The sequence below is a fragment of the Aplidium turbinatum genome, chromosome 8 (assembly GCF_918807975.1).
Source record: "Aplidium turbinatum chromosome 8, kaAplTurb1.1, whole genome shotgun sequence".
NCBI classification, from domain to species: domain Eukaryota; kingdom Metazoa; phylum Chordata; class Ascidiacea; order Aplousobranchia; family Polyclinidae; genus Aplidium; species Aplidium turbinatum.
The window spans coordinates 22,342,635-22,363,547 of record NC_137479.1 but is presented as its reverse complement, the minus strand read 5'-3'; the positions used below and the strand labels follow the sequence as shown (position 1 = coordinate 22,363,547).

General features: G+C 36.4%; 1 protein-coding gene across 1 annotated transcript; it reads left to right on the top strand.

The window, feature by feature from the left end:
* Positions 1-9,300: 9,300 nt before the first annotated feature.
* On the top strand, positions 9,301-17,726 carry LOC145775306 (5'-AMP-activated protein kinase catalytic subunit alpha-2-like). Its single transcript, XM_082586573.1, has 10 exons — positions 9,301-9,697; positions 10,405-10,587; positions 11,240-11,430; positions 11,701-11,835; positions 12,228-12,335; positions 12,513-12,648; positions 13,574-13,692; positions 14,137-14,250; positions 15,808-15,961; positions 16,295-17,726. The coding sequence occupies exons 1-10, from the start codon at positions 9,592-9,594 to the stop codon at positions 16,435-16,437; spliced, it is 1,389 nt and encodes a 462-aa protein (XP_082442699.1). The 5' UTR covers positions 9,301-9,591; the 3' UTR covers positions 16,438-17,726.
* The last annotated feature ends 3,187 nt before the right edge of the window (positions 17,727-20,913 follow it).

Genomic DNA, 20,913 nt, shown 5'->3' with positions numbered 1-20,913 from the left:
CATTGGGCAAGCAAATATGCAAAATTTTAATGAAAGTCCACATAACGTTATACAAACCTTCGTCAAAATTAGTCAAAATTATTGAAATGTTTCTTTAATTGTAAAAACAAAACAACTTTGAAACTTGATTTCGATTAAACCAAACCTTGCAATTCTAACACGGAAATTCAGTTTTAATTTGATTATTTTGATCAAATGCAAAGTGCAAGCTACAGCTTAGACAAAGAAACATTATTAGACCTAAAAATGTACAAAAGGCGACCAAAATAAGATATAATTTGTCAACTATTTGCTTTATCAGACCTTTGGTGGACCATGGCCACCTAAAGATACGGCCTGATTTGTCACATTTTGCAGAAATTTCCAGGTTTTTCTAACTTTGGGCGAACGTTTAAATAATTTTTTTTTAAAGTTAGATTTTTACGCTTTCTTTATTCTTTTCCCCAGATGACACAATAGGTTTTAACACCCTCACATGTTGAAAAACAAAGAAAATTTGATTTTGTAAATTTTAGTCAGACTGTTAATTTTCAATAACAGTCTGATTTTGCGTTTTTCAACTTACTTTTTCTCATTTGCTACTGCTTTCCCAAGGCAACAAAAAAGTTTTATGTCATTAGGAAACCGCACAAAGTAAAAACATCTCAACAAATGTCAGTCAAGCACTAGCAGTAGCTGTAATCAAAATCTGCAAAATGTGACAAATCAGGCCGCATCTCCAGGTGGTCATGGGTGGACTTTATATAATCTCTACAGGACATTGCCAACACTATTTGATAGTTATATGTTATGTGCAAACTGCTTTAGTACTTTATAATTGCTTCATAGTTTTATAATGCACTGGTTTTTTATTAACAAACTTTTTTTCAAAAAAAAAAGCTTTGATTTTATAAACTAACAGGTTTTCGTTCATTTTCACGGTTGTCTCAATAAAGTAGGCTTACTACTGTAGGGTTTATCGCGATATATGTGGGTGACACAAAAATATTGTATGACAGATAATTTTGTCGATATCGTCTTGCACCTTTTAAAGAAGATCTTTTGCAACAAACGATGTTGTAAGAAAATTTAACCTATCTATAGTTGATTATTAAAAATTCTTAAGGAAATACCTGAAGCTATAAAAACAGCGACTTTTGATTTAGGCCTATGTTATCTGTTTTTGAACGTTCGATTTTGGATTTGATTGTTCTAGTTTGTGGTGAAATTGAGACTTTAAAATATTGACTTACACTTATCGTGAAGTATTATCTAAAATTATTACTTGCAAATGCGTTTTTCTTGACGCATTTGCAACATTTGCTATATATGAATGTGGCTGCAAGTAGCAGCGATTGTTTTTAAAGATCCCGACCATTCCAACTCCAACGAAGGGATAAACGAGTGGTTCTCAACCTTTTCGTTTAGGTTGACCTCTTTTGACGCCTTTGAAGCGGTTATTTTTGACCCCTAACAAAAATTTTAACTGAAATTTTTGTGTATCGTGTTTTTTTGTTTGTTTGTTTTTCATATCTTTATCCTGCATTTCGGGAAAGCGGACTTGAGCGCTATGCATCGTTGTACGCCTTCCGATGTACACCTGACCCACGTTGCAGCCGACAGCAATGTCTGTTTCCGGTTGTCTACCCTACTTATGACTTTAATTTGGTACTACCCATTACTCGAAATCGATCACTGGGTAGAGGCAATAATCGTAAAGTTTCTTGCCCAGAGAAACAACAGCAAGTGCGGGTGGCTGGATTCGAACAAGCAGGCTCTCGACTGCGAGCCCAACGCGCTAACCACTCGGCCACTGCTGCCGATCGTGTCTCTCAATAGAGCAAATGTAGGCCTACCATAAGTTTCGAATCGACACGGTTGGAGAATTTGCTGAACTCACAACGCACTTATGACGACTGATTGTCGAAGTTATGTTATGAACTATTGGCAGATAGGATCATTAATCAGTAATTAGGCCTACGGTAATATGTTAATTTATTACCGGTACATTTCTATAAGTTTTATCAAAAGTTAATAGAACTTTTGTGACCTTTAGAGTTTAGACTACAAGAATTGCTTCATTTTTTCAATTTTAATCAAATTTTCGTTGTAATCACAGTCATGGTAAAATTAGCCTAGGCCTAGGCTATAGCCTAAATAGCCTGTGCTAACTAATTAAATGCTGACTAACGTTTGCATGTTTAATTTAATATTTGATCAACAATCTGCTGCCATAAAACAATCCTTTTAAACATACATAGTAGCCTACCGGTATTGTAAAAAGATTTAACTTTTATACATTACGCTACATAAAATTTGTTTAGTTAGGAAACAAAACCTTTGATAATGCCCTTTGAAATTCAGAAAGAAACGCTACTTTAGAGCATGGCGATGCACAGATTGAAAATCACTGTAAATACACAAAGCACAAACAATTTTTAATTGTGATAATTTATCAATTTTGCTGAGAAATTTGGAAACTTTCAAGGATCCCCTGAAAATACTTCACAGACCCTTGGATCCTTAACAGTCCTTAACAAGTGCTCACCGTGAAAGTAGAACTAGCGTTGCTTGATCTTGCGATGACTTTGTGCCCAAAGTCGGGCGCGCCCTCAACTGAGCAATCCAGGTTGCAAAACGAGGTATTTGGAGATATTTTTATGAAAGCCCCGATAGCTCAGTTGGTTAGCGCGTGACTTTTGGAACAAAGAAGCTTCTTGATTAAGCGGTGCTGGTTCGACTTTCGGTGTGTGCGTTAAGGTCTGCTTTCCATTCAGCGGCATCTAATGGATGGAATAATTCCCGACAACAAGACTTCAACAATCCGTAACTTTAACCTGTCAATCTCGGTGACCGGGCCTGCATCAGCGATGCAAAGCCTCTACAAGTCTACAAGTATGGAAAACTGCCAGGATTAAGCTCTGCAAGAAGCTTTCTCAATCCGAGGATAAAGATTTAATCAAAGCTAATATTGTGACGTCAAACAATAATTTTGATCAGAAGGGGGCGGCAGAGCCAAAACCACCGAAGTGAAACGAAAGTTTTAGCTAGATTTTACTTGTTTACTTATCAATGTCATGAGTCAATCACAATATTTTCGAAGCAGATTTAACAGGCTTATTATTGTAAGAAATCATTTCAAATTGTTACGAGGATGAGTGTTTTGGTGTGTTGGTGCATGGATCACTGAATCACCATGGTTGGTGCCATTGTATGAAATGTCAGTACGGAAAGAAAAGTCAATTGTGAAATTTTTCAGAAAGAAGCAAGGCCTTGAGGAGTTGAGCTTTCCTTCTTCCGATTTGAAATGTATTTTTATTAAATACAACACCTCCATTCCTTCCAATGCTGTGGTGGAGAAAGTAACCAGAACTCGCATTTTGAAATGCTCGTGTTTTGAAAGTCTGCAAACTGTAACAATAAATTTCTCCTACGGTACTGTGGAACAGGGTTTTTAACTTTTTTGGCTGCGCCCCCCCCCCCCCCTGACCTCACTTGTTATTCTTTGTTCCCCTTTTCTCGTTTAAGTTTTAAGTCAAAGTTGAACTACATACATTTTGTATGTGTTGGATAAGTGGATCATAATCTACTTTTCTTTGCAGTATTGAGAAGAATGTAGCTGCTTTTTTGAAGCGAGCAGTTTAATTTGTTGCTTAGTACATCGCATGTATGGTTCCCAGTTTACGTTTTGTTCCGAGCTTGTATCTTTAAGTTACACTTGCAAGTGCAGAAATGCCACTTTCACACAAATTAACGTCACTAACAGCGATTGTTACCAAACAATGGATTGATTAATAACTGCAAGAATAAGCGCTGGATAGTGGAAACTATAGTTAAACTATCGGTAGGTCATCTTAGCCTACCTGTCAATAATCGTAACACAAGATAAGTTGTTCGGCTATGAACATTTCTGTTCATGACTAGTACAATGTAGTACATACCAGTGCAATAGCCTACGGTACCATCTTTGTGCCCCCCATCCCCTTGGACAATCTTCACACCCCCCAAGAGAGGTGTGCTCCCAGTTAAAGAACCACTGACCTTGAACGTATTTTTTATACCGACATTGAAATGGCAATGTAAACAAACAATATCATTCATTTTCAAGGTCATTTTGATGTCACAAAGTGCTTCCTGTGTCAGTTTAAGTTAAGACAAAAATAGCGGTAGCGCGTTAGTCGCTAATTTTATTGATTGTTAGCAGTAGTGTGTGCTACTTTAGTCCGTGTAGTGGATAGCGCACTGCCTTTAAAGCAGCACATGTCCACATCTGCTTGCAGTATAGTACATGTTGGTGACTAGCTGCTTAGTACTGCTTTTAATGCTCTATTTAATAGTTTCATGGAAGTTTTTATTTTGATACCATTTCTAATTTTATACGTACCGTACACTTAGAGTGTAGAATCGTGGGATGAAATGATCTTAGCTTAGCTATCGACAATGGATATCGACCCCCTTATACATCGGGATGTAAAATTATTTATGAGCCAGAAAAAGCTTCATTCGAGGGTTAAATAACAGAATGAGCCAAGTCACCCAAAAGTAGTTTTGAGAAAATGGCATTTTAAAATTTTAATTTTAAATTTAAAATGAGATATGAATTTTGAATTTTGCTATCTGGGGATATTCAACTCTCACTGATTAATGTTATCTTGCAACAGCTAAACAATCATTTTTGGGGTACTTGCGTTATTTTTTACAAGTGACAACGTTCAAGAGAAATTGCATTGGAATCGTAAATCGTAATACGGTACTACAGTTTTTAGTAATTTAAAATGAGCAGTCAGTTCTGAGAAACCTGTTCAGGCTAGAACTTTGCTCTTTTTGTCAGTAAAAATACAGGGCTTGAGAAACACTTTCCAGTATCTAACCACAAAAAATGCAAAAATGGACTTAGCTCGTTCTGTTATTTAGCCCTCGAATGTCGCAAGCTGTTGGATCTCAGCTCGAGCGTTAATGCCGACTGTTGTCTCTTGTCAAGATGTGCAATTATTTATGCTTTGAATTGGCATAAATAGGTAGATTCAAACATTGATGTCAGCAATGAGGATATTTCTCAGGCAACAGTAGTTGCAGATACAAGCACAAGAAAATAATGCAACATCTGCTGAATGCTTATAAATAGTCTGTAGTCAATTCTGCATGAGACTTGGCCTATTTTAATGATAGAGCAAAAGGCTGGGGGGATGCTATGGGTTTTAGTCATATAACATATGCAAAAAAATCTTTATAGATATTCATGTTCACTCAAAAGTGAAAATGTGCAAATTTACTCTATTAAATAGGAATAGGGTGGAGTGAAAAAAACTTTTTCTGTCATATTAATGAAGAGGGCTGTTAAAAGGGTGTCATAAGGTCTAATATTGACTTTAAAAATATTTTTTTTATGTGGCACCCAAAATCGAGCGTGCCACCCAGCCCCATGGGTCACACAAAGCTCAAAATCCATAAAAACAGCGTAACTTTTTTTTATAATGCTCCTAGAAAGCTGGGAGTAGGCTTAAAAGTTGCAGAACAGCTATGTTCCTATACGCTCTAAAAGAACATTCTGTTCTAAATGCATCTATTGGGCAGATATTCCAAAAAAACGGATTTTTTCCATTTTCGGGGGCAAATTCAGATGAAATAGCATTTATTTGATGCTTAAATACATTTTTTACTTCACTTTGTTCAATTATTTTGGGTGTTATTATGGAGTCTACATAATTAATTGGACAAATGGGAACCTTGGCTATTTTAATTCAATGGTTATGGTTGGTTACTTAGCTTGTTGGTAGGTAGACCTACTATACCATACCGCCCTTAGCATATTGTAGCGGAGAGTTACTTACACATTGAACAGGATATTTAGAAGAGCTCATATCTAGGTATTTAAATTAAAATAGAAAATGCACATCAAACCATAGCTAAGCCACAATTTGACTGACCTGCCACCATCCCCAGTCCACAATCGAACAATTATTCAATCTGCAGGAAGTTTAATTTGAAGCAACAGCAGCCAGCTTCGAGGAAATACATGCATATAAAACAATTGTAGTACAGTAAAACCATAAAAAAGTGTTACAAGAATAGTAGGTATTTAAATCATCATAATATTAGTCCATTAAGAAGCAAAATGTTTCTTGGTGTCGAAGTGTTTCATTAAACACCGAGGGTTATATTTTTGCCTGATCAATCCGTCACGTCTTTCATAGCCAGCAAATGAAGACGATGCCTCGGTAACAAGTTTAATGTGCCTTTCAACAGCTTTACTATGGATGTTGAAAACACAATGGGGTGGATCTTACTTCTTCAAGCTGAACATTATTCAAGTGTGTGATTGCCCGAGGATCAGAGATGTCAGCCACGTTTAAATTGACCGTTTTAAAATATTTCTTTGCTTTAAAGTTTAGCTTTGGCACCAAAAATTGTCGCACATCAACATGATCATTGCTTGATTTGTCTTCACCATCTGATTGATCAACAAATCCACCTTCAAAATCACCCATATCCATATTTTGAGTTGCCACTACATCATGTTTTTATGGCTTTGGATGGAACGACAAAAAGCCTGGATTCCTTTTCTGGAAAAATTGGAAAGGAGTTAAAATCTAGCCAATCAGATACACTTCCATTTAACTCCTTTCTAATTTTTCCAGAAAAGGAATGTGGCACGGTAGAAAAAGGGCAAAGAAAAACAAATTCATAATACTGCTAAAGGCACTGCTCTTAAAGGGTCTTAATGCACTGAAGCAAACATATAAAAGCACACAATTACCATATGAAGTTTTGCAAAAATGCTGCCTTTAATTTGTGCATCCAATTATCTATAGCATTACAGTAACTTGGACACAAAATGCATGACAACAGGTTCAGGCAAAATCAATCTGTTAGTGTTTTGTTGCTCAGTTCACCAACTTATGGCATGCATAACTTTTTTCATACATTTATCTTGTGCAGAACTTCCAGCCAGCATGGTTTGTTGCTTGTGTAGATCTTGTACAACTGTGTACATATGGCCTTTTTATTCTTCAGACTTGGTTACTTTACCGCAGTGATAATTTGTCACCATTCAAAACGCTCGCTCAGCTGCATCGTTTGTGACACGGAGGAAGCTGAGTTTCTGCTTGATAGAAGTAAAATTTTCATTTTGTACCCATAGCCTTGGAGGAAAGTGCAAAAAGTTGGAGAAGACCTCCAAGAGGGAAAATAAAGTAAATGAATCTGGACCAAACAAATCTTTTAGTTGCGTCTGTGGCTGTATTATATAATAGGCTTAAGTAACTCTTTGGATTGGGAGGTTGTTTGAGTTCGTTGATGCTGACTCCGTTGATACTTAACCATGATTTGCGCAGCAGATTTTTTTTCAGTTAGGGACACTTTTTGGCTAAAGTCAAAAAAGAAGTACTGCTAACTCTGTCATTCTTTGCAGCTGCTCATCACTACAGGTTACAGAAGCTTGGATTGGCACAGTTATCTGCTGTTTTTCTCTGCTCTTTTCTTTTTTCTGCTTAACTTAAGTGCTGATTTCGACTTTATTTGGTTTCTCAACAAAGCTATCTTCAGTGTGTATAATATATTATTTTTGTCATCCATCGAGCATGATGGTAGGTACCTGGAGCTTTCATTTTGAAGTATTTTCCATATAGCAAAACTCCCCCCCTGCAATTAAAAACAAGCCTCAGATTTCTCATGTAACCCCTTTATCTGAAGCATCTGACTGCTGTATCGAATTTAACATTAGAGGCTATTTGAATGAAGGTTATTTAACAACTGACAAGTGATAACTGTACTAAAAAGAAACTGGAAATGTATTAACTAGTAAGTCGAAATCAGCACTAAAGTCAAGTAGAAAAGGAAAAGAGCAGAGAAAGACAGCAGATAGGCCTAACTATGCCAATCCAAGCTTCTGTAACCTGTAGTGATGAGCAGCTGCAAAGAATGACAGAGTTAGCAGTATTTCTTTTTCGACTTAAAGCCATGGTTCACTGCTCCTTTGAACCTTGAGTCACCCAGCAATGATTTAATGTTGATGATGGATCGTAACATGGGCAAGTATCCTAAATTGTTAAAACCATTGACACAGTTGTTCCAGGCTAAGCTTGACAACCATCTTTGGTACGGTCTGGCAGAGAGACTTGTAGTCTTAAGCTTGTTTAGCCAAGAAGTTTCCCTAACTGAAAAAAAATCTGCTGCGCAAATCATGGTTAAGTATCAACGGAATCAGCATCAACAAACTCAAACAACCTCCCAATCCAAAGAGTTACTTAAGCCTATTATACTTACAGCCACAGACGCAACTAAAAGATTTGTTTGGTCCAGATTCATTTACTTTATTTTCCCTCTTGGAAGTCTCCCCCGACTTTTACACTTTCCTCCAAGGCTATGGGAACAAAATGAAAATTTTACTTCTATCAAGCAGAAACTCAGCTTCCTCCGTGTCACAAACGATGCAGCTGAGCAAGCGTTTTGAATGGTGACAAATTATCACTACAGTAAAGTAACCAAGTCTGAAGAAAAAAAAAGCCATATGTACACAGTTGTACAACATCTACACAAGCAACAAACCATGCTGGCTGGAAGTTATGCATGCCATACGGTAAGTTGGTGAACTGAGCAACAAAATACTAACAGATTGATTTTGCCTGAACTTGTTGTCATGCATTTTGTGTCCTACTGTAATGCTATGGATTATTGGATGCACAAATTAAAGGCAGCATTTTTGCAAAACTTCATATGGTAATTGTTTGCTTTTATATATTTGCTTCAGTGTACTAACAGCAATGCCTTTAGCAGCATTATGAATTTGTTTTTTTTTGCCTTTTTTCTGAAAAAACAAAACAATAAATTTCCAACTTTTTTAAGCATTTGTGCTGAAAAAGGGCTCTGATGTCATTTTGCTAGCCCATAGATGATTTTAGATTGCAGAAATGACTTCCCAAGACTTGATTTAGTGGGGATAGACACCAAAACCACTAGCCTGCGCCCACAAGAAAAAAATTATAGCCAATTTAAGAAATTTTGGCTCGGCAGCCACTAGAAAGCTCTTGGATAGGGGTCAAACGGGGTCAAAAAATGTTTTTTCAAATACCAAAAGATAGCCCAAACTGCAACTTTTGGCAGATGCACTAAGCTGAACCCAAAAATTCGTTTTTTTTTATCCACCCTAATCTAGATGGTACTTCCCGCGGACATCACATTCTATGACGGCGGACATGACCGCCGTGAATTTCGAGGCCTGTAGTGATATAAAAACCAATTCTTGATACAGTGTCACAAAAACACTCATGTGAACATAAAATATTATGTGAACATAAATATTGTTTTTCTTAGATGGCACATTTAAGTGATAGGCATAGTTCCGGTAGTCATGGCAATAGTGCAGTTGGGGGAATTAAGATTGGACATTATTTACTGGGAGAAACACTCGGTGTTGGAACATTCGGCAAAGTGAAAATTGCAACACATCAAATCACCGGTTATCAGGTGGCGGTGAAAATTCTCAACCGCAAAAAACTCAAGTCACTTGATGTTGTTGGAAAGCTTAAGCGTGAGATACAAAATTTGAAACTGTTTCGCCATCCTCATATCATCAAGCTGTATCAAGTGATATGTACACCCACTGACATTTTTATGGTGATGGAATATGTTTCTGGTGGTGAGCTCTTTGACTACATAGTCACTCATGGAAAACTCCATGAAAATGAAGCAAGAAAATTTTTTCAGCAAATTATATCAGGTACCATTATACAGTAACAGTATGTAGTGATAGTATCTCTGGGTCTAATCAATACATGATCTAGTTCAGTATTTATTACACCGGTAATAAAATTAAACAATAAATACTATTAATACCAAGCAAAAAGCCAAGCAGAGCGAATTAAATCAAATATAGTTATTACTTTAGCCTGTTTCACCCTAATGTATATATTGAATTGTAGCCTATATATATGTAATAATCTGATCAACAAAATGAGTATGTAATTATGTATACATATACCGTATGTGTTATAGATTATTATTTTCTGATGTGAGCACAATGCTCCGATGAGATGATGTAAATTCTGTGTACTTTTGTTTTGGTTGTGATTTAGTATCATTCCAATCTCTATTGCTTTGATTCCCACCATTTGTTATATATACCGGTAATACAGAAAAGTCAGGATTTATGACAATTGTTAGTATTTAACACTTTGCTTTTTTTTTTTTTTTAATTCAAATTTCAAACACAGCAGGTTTTAGCTATGCTTAAGTTTCATGATGTGACCTAACAAGAAAAGGTTTTGCTATTTGCTAGAAAAGTACCGTAAGCTGCACATACAAATTGCAATGGATGTGAAACTTAAAAAATGCAAGTTTATGCTCCATTAGCAAATAAATAAGTTTCAACTGTAAAAACTAGAAGTTGTAGTCAATTTTCTGAAATGATTTATTATGTTTGATTAGGTGTAGATTATTGCCATCGACACAAGGTAGTCCATAGAGATTTGAAGCCTGAAAATTTACTTTTGGATGCTCGCAATAATGTTCGTATTGCTGACTTTGGTTTGTCTAACATGATGTCTGATGGAGAGTTTTTGAAAACTAGTTGCGGTTCTCCAAACTATGCTGCACCTGAAGTTGTTTCAGGTATGTTGTCCATTGTCATGTATAATGGACAGTCGTTTAACTGTTGCTAGTATTTTTTGGCATTACTTATATATATATATATATATAAAACAATGAAAACTATTAATACTACAAAAAGTGCTCAATGCTAAGCAAAAAAGCAAAGCAGAGCGAATTAAATCAAAATAATAGTTATTACTATCTGAATTCTTAACAGCCTGTTTCACCTCAAACGGATCATCAGAAGGGTCTTATTCAAATAGAATCCATTTTTCAAATATTATTTATTATTATTCAAATAGATTCTATTTGAATAAGACCCTTCTGATGATCAGTTTGAGGTGAAACAGGCTGTTAAGAATTCAGATAGTAATAACTATATTTTGATTTATATTATATATTATATATATATATATAATTTTTATATACCGTTCATTTCTTAGAATCCAAGAATCATTGATGCTATGGCAAATCTAGTGTTTTTTGATTACCTACTGGTCAAATGTTTTGCAAAATTTGTAAAAAAAATACTTGTAAAATGTTTGTATTTATCATGTTTAAATAGTTTCTTTAACATTAATAGAAAAGGAGAACACTCTGCTAACAATTTAACTGATTACGGTAGTGTTAAAATATATAACTGTCTTGTACTAAGCATATATTTTACTTTCAGGAAAACTGTATGCTGGACCAGAAGTAGATGTATGGAGTTGTGGTGTGATCTTATATGCTTTGCTGTGTGGTACCTTACCTTTTGATGATGAGCACATTCCAACTCTCTTTAGGAAGATCAGTAGTGGGGTGTTTGATATTCCACAGTACTTAGATAGAAATGCTGCGAAACTCATTCAACACATGTTGAAGGTTAGAACTTCGTTTCTAGACATAAAAACTTGTACAAAGATTTAATTGCATTTGAAAATGGAAAGTTGATTGAGACTTCCATAGGCATCTAAAACTTTCCAACATGAATGCAAGTTACTTTCTCTATAACTCTAAACTCAAATGAACAGGTAGACAAGGGAAGCACAATGAATTAAATCTGTTACAACCATTCTAACAAGTTCAGTAACTTCATATACAGATGGTTTTTGCATTGTATCTCAAGTGACTGTTTCTGCGTCTATGCATTAGGTCAACCCAATGAAGAGAGCGACTATTCACGAAATACAACAATATGATTGGTTCATGGTCAACTTACCCAAATATCTCTTCCCCGATGATGGAAACATGAACAGTGACGTCATCAACGAAGAAGCATTGGCAGAGGTTTGTCATATTCAATAAATTTTACATACAAATTTATAATTCTTAAAGGTTTTGTAATTAGTTAATAACTCTTCTCTGGTGACAAAGATGGTGGTTGGAAAGAGAGAGTAGCTGGACTACTTATGTGCATTCCTACTACATGTTAAGCTTAACTAACTCACCCTTTATTCAGGATAAAATATCATATTTGTGTTGCTAACGTTTAAGCTCCACAGAAGAACGTCTAAAGATTGACCCTCAGAAAGGCCTCGGTACGACGTCCACCCAGGACTTTTTAAACATATGATAACACGTGTAAAGCCTGTTTGAGGATGTATACGCAATTACGCATAGGCTCCGCGGTGATTCGAGTAACATCAGACCGTGATCACGTTTATATGCTATTTTGTAAGGTTTGCCGAAAGTTTGGTGTAAAAGAGGAGGAAGTCACTCATGCTCTCATTCACCATTCTCACCACGATCCCCTCAACGTTGCTTATCATCTCATTATCGACAACAAGGTACGTAGAGAAATTTTTACATCTGGGCTAAAACGTGATCTCGCGCACATGAATATCGTCGATAGCTTTTTTACGTGACCGCGCGTTTTACCAGATTTATGAGCATTTATCACTTTCACACTGACGATACTATTTGTGCTTATTACATCGTATCCTATCCATGATTTTTACCACCAGATCATCTACAATCAAGCTCAAGACTTTTTCCTTGCATCCAGTCCTCCATCTTCCGGTCTATCCGGCTTTGGATTCTCTCAACCTCGATCACACCCAGAGAGGATTGCTCCCATGATGGACCTGTATGACGTCAAAGGTTTGTAAGCAGGGTTGAGAAAAACCCGGGTTTTTTGGGTTTTAATTAAAAAAGATGCAAAAAGGTAGATTCATGCTTATTTCACCTCAAAACTCAAATACTACTTTTTATCAATGAAGTGTCTCTCACTCACAGTACATGCTGGCATAACTAAATATAATAATGCACTAGGGCAGTTTAACTATGAGGCCTTCTTGCATAAATGAGTTTTAGTGTAGTACAAAGTGGCATTGCTTGATTTTTGTATACAGAAATATCCACTGTGTTTTCAATTTATCCTTGGAAATTTCCTTCACAATCATATCCTCAAGTCCTAATTTGAAGTTTGTTTTAAGTACCTTGTAGTACTTTGGTTCATTTTTTCAATTTTCTGATAAAAATTGGACAAATATGATGCTCTGGGTTTTTTGAAAAAACCCCACCCGGGTTTTTTTGGGTTGGGTAAAATACCGACAACCCTGTTTGTAAGCCAAGCGACTGTTTCGTAAAAAGCGTATTGGTGCTGTGTGCAATGTTTGGTATCCATGACTTTTAGGCTCAGACACGTAGGCACCGCACTGTTCGGTGTCCAAGTGGTAGGTATTTCCATACGCAGTTACTGAGCTTTGGGAATGAGAAGATAAGGTTCTCTAGGCCATCGGCAGTAACGAGAGTAAAGTGGCCAATTTCTTTCTCTCTGCCGCCTTTCCTTGACCAACTATGCTTTCTCAATTTATTTCACCCTGGATGGAGGAAAGCGGTGTTAATCAACAACTAGCTTAAGCAAGGTGCGGAACCAGGTTCGCATTATTAGAAAGCCAAGGCCTTACCCGCTGCGCCATCAGAACTCTCCTCGTATCCAAGTGTCTGAGCCTAATAGGACGAAGTCCTCCTGGTATTTGAACGATGTAGTATAATATGTATGAATTGAAAATATTCTTGCCAGATGTATCTTCTCCTGTTCCCAACATTATCAAGCAAGGCAAACGAATGACTCCAATGAAACGAGCAAAGTGGCATCTCGGTATCAGATCTCAAAGTCGTCCTCGAGATATCATGTTTGAGGTACCGCTGCTATGACAACTATTTGCTGTGAAGTTGTACATATTGTTCTCCATCATTGCCTATTTTTCGTTTGTGATTCACTTGAGGAGCTGTAACCGGCTATAGTGCACATTGGGCTGTGTTTGCTGCTTTATTTTCTGGGCTATTGTTAATTTATGTTCGTTTATGAGTCACTAAAAGGTATGACTTCATGGTCATTTTTCAAACTTATCGTTCGGTGAAAAGAATGCTCATTTTTTTACCTCGTTTTTTTTTCTGTTTTTTGTTTGCTTTTTTAGGTAGACTATTAATACATGATACTTTCTTTGACATGTTATCACAACCTCAAAGATGGCAAACGCCAGAACTCCTTGATCCCCGGAATAGCGAAACACAAGTGATCAAACAAAGAATAATTTTGGTAGAACAGTGTACATGAAAAAAAATCTTTTCAATCCAAACCAGGTGTTCAAAGCGATGAAGCGTCTCAGCTACGAGTGGAAGGTTGTATCTTCTTTCCATGTCAGAGTGAGACGTGTAAACCCAATCACCAAACACGTCAACAAAATGAGCCTTCAGGTAGCTGTAGTTGTACTTTGTTAAGCCGTGTTGTAATAATTTAGGAAGATTTTTTTGTTCAAAAATACCTCATGTCACAGCATTGAATTTGTTTTTAAACTGGTTCAATTGCAGAGAAATAGTGTCTAAAGTTGAATAAATTTGTAAAATGCTACTAGTAGTGTACCTTGATTAACTGAACATACGATTTGACTTTAATGCAATAGGATTTGAACATATAGGCAAATATATAGCACAACATATAGCACATATATGCAATAGGATCTGAACATACGATACTGGAGAGAAAGTTTGAGAAATGGAAAGAAGCATTTGAAGCCAAGGGTATGAAGGTGAATCTTGAAAAAACAAACGTGATGGTGAGTGGAGCAGAAGGAACAGTTGTTGAGAGCAAAGTAGATCCCTGTGGAATATGTGGCAAGAGAGTGATGAGAAATTCAATGCAATGCAAGGATTGTGGAAAGTGGGTACATGCAAGATGTGCTAATGTCAAGAGAGCCGCAACAAGATTGGCGAAGTGTTTTGTTTGTGGGAAATGCAGTAAAGGAAGGAATGAAGTGGAAAGCCATGATGATGAGTTCTGCCATGGCATCGAAACAGTGACAGACTTCTGTTATCTGGGTGATCGGATAAATGGAAGTGGTGGATGTGAAGCAGCGGTGACAACAAGGGCAAGATTGGGCTGGGCAAAGTTCAGGGAATGTGGGGAAATGTTGTATGGCAGAAAATTTTCACTAAGGATGAAAGGGAAAGTATATCGGAGCTGTGTGCGGCCTGCAATGCTATATGGTAGCGAGACATGGATATTGAGAGAGAGTGAACTGGCAATCCTGAGAAGAACGGAAAGGTCAATGGTGAGAGCAATGTGTGGGGTGAAAACGAGAAGGGAAAAAAGGACTGAAGAATTGTTGGATATGCTAGAGATGAGAGAGACTATAGACCAACTGGCAAGGGCAAATGGAGTAAGATGGTATGGACATGTGATAAGGAGGGAGGAAGGAAGTTTTCTTAGAAAGGCACTAGATCTAAAGGTGGATGGGAAGAGGAAACGCGGTCGTCCAAGAAGAACGTGGAAACAACAAGTGAAGGATGAATTTAAAAAAGTCGGACTGAAGGAGGAAGATGCAAGGGACAGAGTGAAATGGAGAAAAGGGATTAAAGCAATTGCTGCGCGGAAACAATCGGCCACCCCCACTAGTGGGGAACAAACCGACGATGGCAGGAATAATATACAGTAGCCTACCACTTTTAAAAAAGTCTTAGTTATGAAGCGACAGGGTTTCAAACCCATACCTACAGTAATTGCCTACGGATTCAGACGTGGACACTCTTAAGCCACCAAGCTGGTGGCTTTTCACGTTATCGAATGAAGAGGATTAACTTTTTGTCTGTCTATTTATTCTATTGTGTAACTGTTTTAATCATTTTTGTAACTAAAAAAAATATTTAGCATGCTCAGTTGTGTCAAGTGTCAATTTTATAATTGCCCACGTTCTGCTTCGAACTGATCCGTTATCACCGAGATTGGTAGTGACTGATCACAATGGTCATTTTCAGCTTTACCAAGTGGACTATAGAAGCTATCTCCTGGACTTCAGTAGTCTGTCAGAAGAACAAGCAGACCCTGCTGCCGGAGATCCGACAAACTCCGCCTTGAGCAAATCAATCCAGGAAGAATGGGAGCCTCCTGTTAGTAAAATGTCCGTGGAAGGTGAGGACGGGTTAGACTTGTGACATCCAAGTAAAATAATTGTGAAAATGTTGCTGGTAGCTATGTAGGAGTGGTTGAATTTTTCTTTAATTTGCACAGTTTATTCTGTAGTGATTTGTCAGTAAATAGTTTCTCCGTTAGAACCATGTTTTGTTGATACTGTTGGTTGTTGACAGTTACACTTGTCTGCCAAAAAGTCTACACGCTAAAGTAATACACAAAATGCACAGCAAAATACAGTTGCAGTTGATACGCAATAATACACGAATGTAGAGCTTGTTCAATTTTTTTCATTCTTCTATTCTCTGTGACGTCCTTTGTGTGCAACCACAGATCACACCATATGCTCCAAGAGTCTTCCGGCATCAGCCATTGAGTCCATAATGCGCTCCTCCAGCTCTGAGAATGTAGATGTCCACCATACCATGGAGTTCTTCGAAATGTGTTCCAGTCTCATCACTGCTTTAGCTCGGTAGATTTTATACCGGTGGTTTGCGATGTATTGCAGAAGATGTTGAACCCTTCTACCATCTGAAAGTTGACTATACAGTATACAGTATACACGGATTGTACAGATGTTTTGTGTGCGGCATTTTGTGCTGTTTTTTTTTTGTGATTTTTACTGCCGTTTCACAAACGTGATGGTGCGAAACTAAAAGAAAGAAACAAAATATGTGCGGAATGTAAGGCCATTAAACTAAAAGTCCACGTGGAAGGTGATTAACTACAATGTGCGCACCTGTAATTTGCCATTGGTTTATCTTGGCATTTTTGAGCCTATTTGTATCCATACCTTTAGTTACCCTTAGTACCGTATACCTTTAGTTATCTTAGCTGTGAGTTAACGGAAAAACAACGTTTGTTTCGTCAAGATGAGTTGTTCCGAACATGTTTGCTTTCCACAACAACTTTGTTACAATATTCTTCTGTACAAGATAGCTCGGATCGTTTCTAGGTGACTAGAACCGATTGAACACAGCGTTTGCTTCTTGTTGAATCATTCGATTTCTCTTGAGCATGTCAGAGTTTTTGGCCAGTTGACTACTTTCAGTCAGTTTTTTCAACTGTCTGACCACACTAAGCTTTATAAAGGCGACAAAAAGGTTGTGTTTAAATTGTTTTTTATACGATAGTTTATATGTGCCATGTGTACAAAATCACTTGCATCACAATTTTCGTTGTGGAGCTAATGTCATTTTCGTTGTAAGCGTATCCTATCTTTCGTGTCATCGATTCACCGGTGATCAACTTTTAATTCGTCATTTCTTGCATCTTAACGTAAATTTTTGCCTTTGATGATGCACGGATGCAAATGATGCACCAAGCGTTTATTATTGCTGATTGTAATGTATATGGTTGCTTATTGTGGTTTACTATTTAAAAATGATGATATTGCATAGGTCATATTGTTTATCAGCCTGTCCACGATTAGTTTCGAGGTTAGAATTTAGTTAAAATGCACAAGTTAGCCTACTTAGAATATGAATTTTTACGTGGAACTGACAGCACTGTTTTAAATGTGTTACTATTACGTTCGAAGCCAATTAGAGATCGGAAAGAATTCCTTAGAATTTTTTTAAATTTGCAAATTCCGACGCTGAAAGTTGAAAAATTGTGAAACTTCTAATTTTTTGGACCACAGACCGACTTGCGTCCACAGTTGATTAATATGAATTTCATATTTTCTCTGTTCTTGCTTTTTATTGTTATCTATCGTGTCTATCGTTTCTCTTTTGCATGTGCATATTAGAAAAACGTACGTTGATGACATGTGTGGTTTATTTGCAACAACCTATATGAACCAAGTTAATAGGCTTATAATAATCATGTTTTATTTTGCTCCCGTTACAACAACATGCATTATAATTTATTGGATTATGAAAACATCAATGTAGGCAATTTTACAGACTTGATGTTCTCAAATTCTTTTTACCCACTAATTAATAAACCTACTAGAATAACTGACAGTAGTGCAACAGTCTTAGATCAAATATGGTCCAATGTGCAAACAGGTAATGAAAGTCGGTGTGGAATTCTAATTAATGCAATCTCAGACCACTTCCCAGTTATGCATTGTACAAATATTGGAAAACCCTCAGTTACATGTCATCAATATACCAGATCATTTAATCTCTCAAACATACAAAATTTCTCAAATGCTCTGGAAAATATGGACATCACGTGTTGCCTAAATCAAACTGATGCTGATGAAGCTTATGAGTCATTCATAGGAGAATATACTAGTCAATTTAATAAGCATTTTCCTTTACAAAAAACACCTTTAAAAAAGAATAATTCTTGGTTTGATAGAGAACTACTACATCTATTACGAAGAAAAGAGCGTTTGTTTAAAAAGTACATAGCAAATAAAACTATTCACTCCAAAAAGAACTACACCTCTGCAAGAAACTTATACTTCCATACAGTTCAACAAAAAAAAAAAAGGGAATTTTATAAATCTAAATTTGAAAAGCAAAAGTTTAATATGAAAGCTACTTGACAAACAATCAACAATCTATTAGGTAAATCCCAGTCTAAGACTAACCATGGCATCAAAATAAATGATAGTACAGTCATTGACAGATTAACTATTGCAAAACACTTCAATGATCACTTTTCCTGTGCTGCCCATTCCCTTACAAAAAAAATTCCTAAATCAAATACAATATTTTCAACATATCTTGATTCTCCATGCTCTGAGACAATTTATATTTATCAAACTACTTTGAATGAAATTAACAATATTATTCATGCTATGCCAGCAAAAACTAGCAGTGGCATCGATGAAATACCATCCATAGTTGTAAAGTCAACCCCAAACAATATACTACATGCTTTAACTCATATATTTAACTTATCTTTAACGAGTGGAAAATTCATGAATTCATTTAAGTTGGGGAAGGTGATACCTATCTTTAAAAAGGGTAGTTGCAAAGATTCAAACAACTACAGACCAGTCAGCCTACTACCTGTTTTTTCAAAGCTATTAGAAAGAATCATGTACAACAGATTATACTTGTTTTTAATTAGACATAAATTTTTCTATAACAATCAATTTGGTTTCAGAAAAAATCATTCCACAAGCCATGCTGCTTCAATGCTAATAGAAAGTATCACCAGTATACTCAATGACAACCATCTTGCATTAGGAATCTTTCTTGATTTATCTAAAGCATTTGACACCATTGACCATAAAATATGGCTAGCTAAATTATACCATTTCGGAATAAGAGGCGTGGCCTATGACTGGTTCATGAGTTACCTGAGTAATAGAAAACAAAGAGTGGTTTTCAATGGCACATTATCTTCTAATGTTAACAACATATCTTTGGGTGTCCACAAGGGTCTATCTTAGGCCCTCTTCTATTCCTGATTTATGTAAATGACTTTCCTAACTGCCTTCAACACGGAACTGCAATTATGTTTGCAGATGATACCACCATTATATATAAAAATAAAACCGTTTCTACTGTATATGATATGGCAAATCAAGAGCTTGTATGCATTGATCAATGGCTATCAACAAATCGATTGTCTCCAAATGTCACCAAAACCAAACGTATATTATTTTCAAGTCAAGGAAGCAAGACACTATCATGCAACCCACCCTTAAATATTCGAAAAAACAACATAGAACAAGTTGCCTCAATAAAGTTTCTGGGAATAATTGTAAACGAGCATTTGTCATGGAAATAATTCTTGCTTCAAAAAATAAGATCAACACTCTGCGTGACAAAAAAAATTAAGCCTTTCCTAAACAAACAAGCACTTCTCTCCATTTACCATTCTCTAGTTGAGTACAGATATTATATTGTATCTCAACATGGTGTCATAAAAACAAAACTTCATTGCAAAAGCTGCAACGTACATGCAATAACTTTCTTCGTATTGTATTTGACATTGACCGCAGAGAAAGCATAAAAGGTGTAATGGAACTCAATAATTTAAAATTAATTAACCACATGAAAAATACAGAGATTGCAACTTTCATGTTTAAATATTCAAAAAACCTACTTCCCACAACATTTAATGATATAATTATGTGTAAACAATCAAATAGCCTAACAACAAGAAGTAATTCTCCTTATATTCCGATATATTGCAGAATTAACACTTGCAAACAATCAATACGGTACATGGGGCCAACAATTTGGAACAAGCTTCCCCTTACAATAAGAAATGAATGCAAAACTGTAAAAAGCTTTAAATCAAAAATGAACAAGCTAAATCTTCCTTGAAATAATCCTATCTAAATATAACATACACCAAACTTACTAATAGATATATTTTTTTTGCCCAGAAATGATAGGCCAATGTGTGTAGATTTATTAGCAAAATAGTAAGGTTGTAAGTAATCCTACTGGCCTTCTGGTTCTTGTGTTTTTTTGTCCACAGAAGTTCTACAGAGTCTGCAGAAGTTTTTCCATCCTCTTCGACCAATCACCATCTTTCGATGAAGCGGTGGCCATGTGTTCCAACCAGTTGTTTTATATCAATATCTTGGACTGGATCGTCATGCTATTGTCTGATTGTTTATCTATTTTTCTAACATGCCGAATTGGATTTTTTTTTCACTTTTGTTATGGTTTAACGTGTAAAACATACGGTAGCCTAACCCAAATTTATCATATTACTGTGACATGCCACTACTACATCCCAGCTGGCGATGCCTGTCGTTTTTGCATTAATTCAACGTTTGCTAACGTTGGATCAGTGTGGAGGTGACGAGTTTAGCTGACTGGGGTCTAAAATTATCGCTTTATCAACGCAAGTTTTATCAAAGCACGCTTGATATCTTCAAGATATAACTTCCCTGGGTATAATTGAATTTCCGCATGATGATGATGTTGTTTTTGCTAGTTTGTTTTATTTGTTTTTGTCATTGTTTTCCTGTCGTCAAGTTATAGCCTATCTATTTTGTGAGTCGTGCAAGGCCTATGGTGCGTTGCGCT

Excerpts from the sequence above, each read along its gene's own strand:
- LOC145775306 (XM_082586573.1), top strand. The coding sequence starts at position 9,592 with ATGGTGATGGAATATGTTTCTGGTGGTGAGCTCTTTGACTACATAGTC. Across the intron at positions 10,588-11,239 it reads TGCACCTGAAGTTGTTTCAG|GAAAACTGTATGCTGGACCA; the intron begins GTATGTTGTCCA and ends TTTTACTTTCAG. Across the intron at positions 13,693-14,136 it reads CTCGAGATATCATGTTTGAG|GTGTTCAAAGCGATGAAGCG; the intron begins GTACCGCTGCTA and ends AATCCAAACCAG.